The sequence below is a fragment of the Trachurus japonicus genome, chromosome 5 (assembly GCF_045865225.1).
Source record: "Trachurus japonicus isolate A0001 chromosome 5, Traja_1.0".
NCBI lineage: Eukaryota > Metazoa > Chordata > Actinopteri > Carangiformes > Carangidae > Trachurus > Trachurus japonicus.
In genome coordinates, this window is record NC_140911.1 from 13,606,534 (window position 1) to 13,615,438 (window position 8,905).

General features: G+C 41.2%; 1 protein-coding gene across 1 annotated transcript; it reads left to right on the top strand.

Moving 5' to 3' along the window:
- The first annotated feature begins 811 nt into the window (after window positions 1-811).
- ppp4r2b (protein phosphatase 4, regulatory subunit 2b) lies at window positions 812-8,294 on the top strand. The gene is made up of 9 exons (XM_085776444.1): window positions 812-986; window positions 1,658-1,739; window positions 2,082-2,252; window positions 5,006-5,099; window positions 5,196-5,233; window positions 5,349-5,423; window positions 5,561-5,701; window positions 5,800-6,104; window positions 6,717-8,294. Exons 1-9 carry the CDS (start codon window positions 953-955, stop codon window positions 7,085-7,087), a joined length of 1,311 nt encoding a protein of 436 aa, XP_085632570.1. The 5' UTR covers window positions 812-952; the 3' UTR covers window positions 7,088-8,294.
- The last annotated feature ends 611 nt before the right edge of the window (window positions 8,295-8,905 follow it).

The window sequence follows — 8,905 nt, forward strand, 5'->3', positions numbered from 1 at the left end:
TCACGTGTTTCTAAATAAAACAATGCAATGTACAGAGTCTGATTGAGCCTCATTTGAAAGTACAATTGGATGCCACTGCATGCACTTTGTAGGAATGGTAACTTGTGAAACAATTCAAATGGATGAAATGTATTTCTCTGAAACTGCAACTGCAATGTGGTACAAAGTCCTCCCATTCTACTCATTTAGGATTTCAAACAAATGTCATCTGTTGAAACCACTTTCAGTTGCTTCATCTATAAAATTACCTTTTATATAGTAGTAGTTTTTTGACATGGAAAGATGAGAGGAATTAGTGTAGGCTGCATGGATTAAATAAGACAATGAATGTGTAGCATTATTATTGTGTATTTACAGGATTAAGCTTAAAACTATTATACTGGTATACAGGGCTACAAGTAAATGTTTCATCTACTTGCGCATGTGCAACCAGTTAATTTGCGGTTGCTTTTAAATCTGGAATCTGCCGTTACAGGTGGCAGGCCAAGGTGTAGGAGGATTTTAAAAAAGGATGTGAATACCGGTTTTTGCTTTGCAAGTTGATTTGTGTCCTTAAATTTTGCACTCCTAACATTTTAAGGGCCAATGTACTCTTACACTTAGTCTGGAGCCCTGGTATAATTCACATATTTCAATGGTATGTTTTATGTTACATTTTATTGTTATCATTGTCTATTTATTGTTATATTATTTCATTCATTTTATTTTATCTTCTATAGCTCCTATCTGTTTGAGAGGACTAGACTCCATTCATTGGGTTAGGTGTGTAGCTCAGCTCTTCTTAGTGCAGAGCCTCGTCTGTTCCTGAACAGGCAGTGACCTCACGGCGCCATATTAAAATACTCCCTCCTCCTCCTCTTCGCCTGTGAGACCGTAGCTTAGCTGCAGCAGCTACTAGCCGCCAGCCAGTGTACTTTATACATCCACAGGACTGACAGAGGGCAACGGCGTGATGGAAATTGACTCGCTTCAAGAGGCGCTCAGAGGTTACTTGAGTTTATTTCGATCGCTTTTGCGTTTACTAAAAAGCCACGTGTTATACGCGTGCTTCCGTGATAGTTACACAATAAAATTGTTGTAGCTGACAGGCTAATGTCGCTAGCTAACGTTGGCTAAAGCTAACAGCTAATATTACAAGCGGGTTACACGGAAATGGGTTAGCTGTTCAATGCGTTAGCAAGGCAAAAGAAGCAAACTAAAATGACAATTTCATCGTTCTTTCCTCTTAATATGTATGGGTTTACTCTCGGTATTGACAGTTTTCTGATCGATATCTTTGGTTGAGAATGAGATTAAGTCACTCGTTACTGTCACCGGCTGTTTGCCGGTTGTGCTACTGCGGCTAACTTAGCATGCTACACGGTGTGCTAAACTGACGCTAGTTGTTAATTAGCTTAATTTTTTAGCAACACTAGCCCGACGTGTTATGTAAATAGCTAGCGTTACTGACAGAATGTGGTTGGCTTCAGTTTAAGACTGGTCACAGACCTGCCAACAAGCTTTGCTCAGTCGGCTAAAGAAGCAGGTACCCACTGACTGCAGGTCAGTCAGGAGCAACTGTGAACTGGTTAAGCTCAAAGATCAAAAATCAAAGCCTGTTGATCCCTGGTGTGGCTATAACCTAACTAACTCTGTGGTTTATTGTTTCTATTTTCAGATTTTGATAAGAAAGCAAAGAAGGAGGCATGTCCTCTGCTGGAACAGTTTCTATGTCATGTTGCCAAGACTGGAGAGACCATGTAAGTGAAAATTGCAGGCCTGGAAAATGTCCCCCTCCTTTCTACTACCACTGTTACTTCTATTCTTACTACTACTACAACACGCACACACAGACAAGCACATTGTATTTCTGTTGTTGTTTATTTATTATTTTGATGATAAATGTATTTGTGTCTTTGTAATTGAGCACTCTGAGTATTTCTATAGAGCTGACTTTGGTGGCTTTTAATAATAAGTTGATGTTTAGTTTATGATACCTATGGGACCTTATTTTCAGGTCTCCTTTTTATAATATTACCGTAGCCTATGCTGCTGTTTGATTTGATGTGAGCTGACTCTGGTGTGTTTACCGTTCCCTCCAGGGTTCAATGGTCTCAATTTAAGAACTACTTCCTGTTTAAATTGGAGAAGGTGATGGATGACTTCAGAGCCTCGGCACCTGAGCAAAGAGGTCCCGCAAATCCCAACGTGGAGTCAATTCCATTTGAAGACATGAAGGAGAGAATCCTCAAGATTGTGAAAGGATATAACGGGTAGGTGTTCAGACAAATGAGTGTGCTTCTGTATGACAGTGATAGTGACAGGCTTGACTGGAAGGACTGAGAAGTCGGGACAAAGCATGACTTCTCTCCACAGACATCTGTGCTCTATGATGTAGTGATTATGACATTTTCATAATCTGTTATGACTACAAAAGTCTATATTATGGCTGCTGTGTAATTTTTTTAGACATCTTATGAGGCTTTTCTGCATGTTCTTGCACAAGCTCTGTCCACATTGATTAAAGCTATAATCAATCAGTTTTATTTATGGAAGGCATACCTATGTCATACAACTATTCTAGATTCTAAAAGATGTAAAATTAGGTTTGACCAATGTTTCATTAGCGCTGTCTCACTATCACACACACCGGCCTCGTTAGTAACAACCCGACCACTAGTAGATGGCTGTTGTAGACTAGAGTAGACTGCTGTAAGTTACTGACAGTCATGGGAAATTACCACATGTAAATGGCAGGGGTGGTTAATCGGTCCGATTGCCCGATTCAATTACGATTATTGAGGCCACCCGATTTTTGATTGTTTTCCCATTTAACAGTACCAGTAAAACAAAATACACCACAAACTTATTGCACCATTAAAAAACTGTCAGCTGCTGAATTACTTCTCTTTTATTGTGTTAGACATCACTGCACCTTCAATTTGTGTAGTTTAGATGTAACTTCCAAATTATTATTATATTTTTTATTTATTTTCTTTTTTTGTTTGTTTTAGATGTAGCCTTTCACAGTCAAAATACATAAATAAAACAAATGTCCACCCTTGCAAATAAAAGTCCATATATTTGAGTTTTTTCCTACAGAACAAAAATCTAGCTTTGTAACTTCAGAAATTTAACACAATAAAATCATCATTTGTGAACATTAATCCATGTCATCGGTCCTAAAGCTAAAGCTTACAGGACGTTATGCATGGAGAAAAAATAATAGTGGAGGTGGAAACATTTTATGATACAACACATCCGCTCTACAAGAGAAGGAAAAAAAAACATGGAGTAATGTTGAACAGCACATCGACCTCAGAAAGGAAAAGTAATCTGTTGTTTACATCTCACTTTACACACGGCTGTTATCACGTTAGCGTGTTCTCCCGTGATATGTGATCTTGGGTCTCCAGCTGCTCTGGGCTCTGGAGACGGAGCGGAGAGGCAACGTGTCCAGCGGTCAAGAGTTTGTATTACAGTGAAAAAAACACAATAATAATCGATTTTGGGAAATTTAATAATCGACTCATAATTGTCCATACAATAATCGCGATTACCGAATAATCAATTTTTTTTCAACACTCCTAGTAGATGGCTGTTGTAGAGTAGAGTAGAGTAGACTGCTGTAAGTTACTGACAGTCATAGGCAATTGTAGAGTGCACCACAGAGGGGAGATAAGATCTCAGTGTTTTCCCTTCTGTTTTTTTGCAGCGGCAGGTCAGTGTGCACGCTACAACCCCCTTACTCACTTACTTACTCACTGCGCTGTTCACCAAAGCAGCTACACTAGTCTAATTTTGAAGAACGGGAAGGTACGGCCAGTGGGACTTGTTGTACTCATCAATAACTCAAAACAGTTCCAACGTAACGTCACGTGTTGTCACGCTTACACAGTTGGCAAATATAATCATTTGTGGCCTGTTGATATTAATGGTCAAGTGTAATTTTAGCATTGATTCTCATAATCTAGCAGCGGCACTGCACAGCCGCTGAATGACTGTAGGGAATGAATGAAGCCATAGAACTCAAGGGAAAGTGCAGCGTGAGGAAAAAATTTATAGATTTTTCCACATTTTTCATTGTGTCTACAGTGAACGAGGAGGCAGTGTGTGCGGTGAGCAGAAAATAGTAATTCAGATTAACATTTATTTATTTCTACAGCGCATCCACACATCAACCACTATTGCACATGAGACATGATGCTGTACAACTCTCGTGTCAGCGCCACTTTGAGGCCGCCACAGTTGTCATTTGGTTGTCTAGCACCACCTTCTTTAAATACACGTCTGAACTCAGTGGCACAGTATGTAGCTGATATCTTAAGGATGTAGTATCAAGAGAGCAATATGTGCGCAAGTCACACACACTTCTCAAAAGGCACTTGAGCTGTTTGGTAGAACACAGCCCACAGAAGGTCAGAGCACTTCTTGTTGTTAAAAAGAAATCCATGGTTCACAGAGCTCTGCCAAAAAGTCTTCTTTCTTACTACCCAGTAAATCAAGATTTATTCACACTTCTCACATAGGCATGAACCCTTCCTTGCTCCTCAGGGTTAATGTAGTAAGGAGACAAAAACAACTTATAGGATTTACATATAAATTCGAGGCGCAGATATGAAAAGGGAAAAACTGAATAGTGCATAGTGAGAATAGTGTTTGCTCTCTGACATCAGCTGCCTTTATGTTCTCTGAGGGAGAAAAGTAGAAACCTCGGTGAACGCCATTTTCAGCTTTTATACACACTGGCACTTTTATTGTGGGGCCTATGCATAGTCATTGGGCTGTATCCAAAATCACTCCCAATTTACTATGTAGTAAATACTGTAAAATAATCAACATGCAAAGTCAATCAGACAGTGCATGTGAGCAGACTACTCCTATAACTGTAGGTCCTATCGTTTACTATTGACCACATAAAAGGATAAACCAAATGTCAAGTTGGGGCAGTGTTTTATTTGAAGATTGCCTGAATGGCGTGTTTTCTACTTGCTGTATATCTACTCTGCTGCACTTCTCTCCCTAGAATCCCCTTTACGATCCAGCGCCTGTGCGAGCTGCTCACGGAACCTAAGAGGAACTACACAGGAACAGATAAGTTTCTTCGGGGGGTGGAGAAGGTAAGTCCAAACTGGGCAAATTATGTTTATTCCTTTTGTTGTCTCATCAACCTCAGACTTCATGTCACTCATATGGAAATCCTTGTTTCCTTATAGAATGTAATGGTGGTAAGCTGTGTACATCCAACCTCAGAGTAAGTGTCATGTCCAAATGAAGCGGTTTTAAATGAATAAATTATAAGTTTAACATGGATTATTATTTCCACTGGACTAAAAATTCTGTTCTTTTTCTGAACAACATTTGTACAGGAAAAACGGATGCAGTGCCGTCAATAGAATGAATGGAGTTATGCTTCCTGGGAACACATCTGCTTTTACAGAGAGGTAGCGTTGAGGACCGACTTAGGTTCTTGATTTGTAAAATTCATATACGGTATTTTAAATGACATTGCATGATACTTTTGGGGGATTTTTTTAATCCTCTTTGCAATCCTTCTGTATCTCTCCTGGCTCTCTATTAGGAAAGTGAACGGTCCGGGAACTCCCCGGCCGCTGAATCGACCAAAGGTGTCTCTGGCCAACTCACTAGCAGCTAATGGTCTGCCAGACAGCACAGACAACAAAGACCTCAACACAGAGCAGGAAGACGACAAAGATGCCAGGTTTGTTAAGCTGCAACTCCTCACCAAATCTGTTTTTTGTGTTCAACATAAATGAAGCCTTTGGTGTCATGTCTCTATCTGCCATTCCTTTTTGTCAGTGAGGTTTCAGCGTCGGGAGCCTCCCTCGGGAGCTCATTGAAGAACAAACATCCAGACGCAGAGGAGGACATGGAAGCTGAGCAGCAGGAGGTGAAGAGACTTAAGTTCAGCAAGGATGAGGAGGAAGACGAGGAGGAGGAGGATGAAGACGAAGAGCAGGACGTGGACACACTGAGGCCTTCACATGCCGCCTGCCTCTCGAAAGAGGCAGAGGCCATGGTCCAAGAGGATGAAGAAGAGGAAAAAGTAGCATATTGCAAGGAGAATGAAGCTTCCAGCAGTGCTACTGCCACTGAAGACCAAGGCAGGTTTTATTTTTTATTTCTTGCTAAATTTTTATATATATATTATTTTGCAGTTTTAATGGCTGCATATTATTCCGCTACACTGAACCCAAGACAGCCATCTCTGAAAACAGTTGTTTTATGCTGACACATCATAGCAGGTGTGTGCAAAAGTCAAGTACTAATGGAAGCCTCCTCAGAAAACCAGGTCAGGCAGGAGTGGGTTCAGTTGTTTATTGTGTCAGATAGATGCACAGACGACAGGTAGACTTGTACAACAAAACACATTTGCATACACATCAATATAGTTGACCAGTTGACCGGTGATCAAATTTCGTGTGGTCTTTCTTCATGCTGACATGAACTGTTGCCCATGATATAGGTTTAAAAGTATTTCCGTAATGTAATTATGAACCTGGCTTGCCTGTAGTAATGAAAGGGATTTGGGGATTCATTTTGTAAACTATTTTGACAAGTTTGAATGACAAATTAAGTACTCTGTGTGAATGTGCGTTTGCTTCCTGATTTTTCTTTTAAAAAGAAAGCAAACATACTAGTTATTCATCTGTTTGTAAAGATCAGTGTAAATACTTTTAAAAGCCTTTTAACATGTTTCCACCTTTTCTCCACAGAGCCGACAAGCAGCACACAGGCCGAGGTGTGTGCAGGCTCAGGTCCGGAGGCAGAGCAGGCTGAGCGGGAGGTGCCGTGCGGCTCCCAGGAGGAGGGCAGCGACATGGATCAGACGGAGCAGCAGGCGCCCGCAGGCGTCCTGGAGAGTCCAGAGACCAGCAGGGACAGTGAGGAGAGCAACAGCGACCCGGTCAGCAGCAGCAGTAGCAGCAGCGGCAGCAGCTGTAGCATAGAGGATAGTGCAGAAGCGGCCAGAGAAGACGTAGCCCTAGCTCCCTCCAGCAGTACGACTGAAACTCCTACAGAGGGCGCCATGGAAAGTGCCATCTTGAACACTGGGACCACTGAGGAGCCTATGGAGCAAGACTAGACTGAAGGCCCCTCCCTGCAGCCACGTGTGACCATAAACCAGCTTGTCCTTGATTCCAGCTTGACTGTCACTGGGAACGAGGATAACTGCACCTCGAACACAAGATGAACGCCTCGTCCCGCTTTTTGGACACTCCTCCAAAATGGCTACCTGGCATTGATGTGGGCATAAAAATAAAATTTCATTTAAAGTTAGTTCTTTTTTTCTTTGTAACTGGAATATTTTATTGATTCTGTATTTTTAAGTTTCTCCCTAAGAGGGGGTCGATACAGCAGCCTTGAGTTTGTTTGCAGATTTTTTTTTTTTTTTTTTTTGGCGGTCTATGGGGTTGTTTGAGTGCTGTGGTGGTCAGGTTCTTTTCTTATGCCACTCTCTCCAACTTTTCGGACATTGTGACAGGATCGGTGGTCTAGGTTTTGTACCCTTTAAGCCCAGTGGACCACACTACCAGGGTCAGAGCAGAGCCATACCAGCCCTCATTTGTTAATGAGGTTGTTCAAATATGAGCTAACTTACCACCACTTTCTGTTCCTGACAGGAGCTCATGTAAAAATATTCTTTAGTCAAGCAATGACCATTACACCCCACCACTGCTGTGTTGTAACCCCACCAGGCTGCTGATTAACACGCGTTGTTTTCAAAAATTTACATCGCCATCCCTGTGAGATGGGAGGCCATTTCGTTCCATTGTGTCTTTATATTATTTTAGCCATATTATTTTGCAAAGATACACTACCAATCCCACTGAACAATACTATGACATGCTACCTTGTAGAGGCGTCCTCTGTAAAATGATATATTTTGGATGCATAAAACCACCATAATTTATATGATCATTTCAATTCAATGAGTTATTTTGGAGAATGTTTTTTTTTTTTTTTGGTTCTGTCTGCCAGTTGTAGTTTCCAAAACCAGCTGTAAGTACAAAGATGACCTCTGCTTTCTTTGTATCGTGATGTCACCATGTTGTTTCACCGACCGATATCCAGAGCAGTTTCTGGTTCCAGTTCTACACCTGTTTCTGCAGCTGTACTTTTTGATATTTAGAATTTTAAATTTCTGTAAAGTAGATTTTTGTAGATTGTAATACAGTATGTGTTCACTGCCTTTGTGAAACCATATATAATTGTATAATTTCTGTGTATACTCTGAATGCTTTTGCTTTCAATGCGGTATTCAGAATCAGCAATAAATGTTAACATTTTTATGCGTGATGGTCTTGCTTACTCGCACATAGCATCTCACCGACTCTCCTCACTGGGTGCATTACTAATGGCCTTGAATTTGATGGATTATACTAGTTCCCGCTGGATACAGTGCTTCTCCAGCAGACCAGATTCACTGCAGACATTTTGACTTGTAGCAGAACAGCACAGGTGTAATTAATAATTTTGGTCGCACCTAATCTACGCTGGCTGCTGGCTCTCTGGAACAGGAACTGGGAACAGAGCAGACCCATTCATGTCGTCTTTTCCTGCCATGAAAATGTCATTTCAGAGTTTGTTCCAAGTTTTACAACCACCTTTTTCCTTTGGAATTACATCATTAATGAGGAAATGCAAGAAAGAGAGATGGATGGAAAATGTTCGCAAGACCACAGAAAGAAGACAGAAGAGCAAGAAGACAAAAAGAACGAGAGGAGGGTGTTGAGTGCCTGAAATTGGCACTGCCATGGGTGCAGGAAATCTCAACAGAAACCAGGCGGACGTAGCAGCTCTGCAAGAACTCAAACCTGAAAGCACAAAACAGCTCATGTCTGCAGGAGGAGGTGGTGGAGACATGGAAAAAGTCTGAGCTGAACCATCACAGGTGAGACCA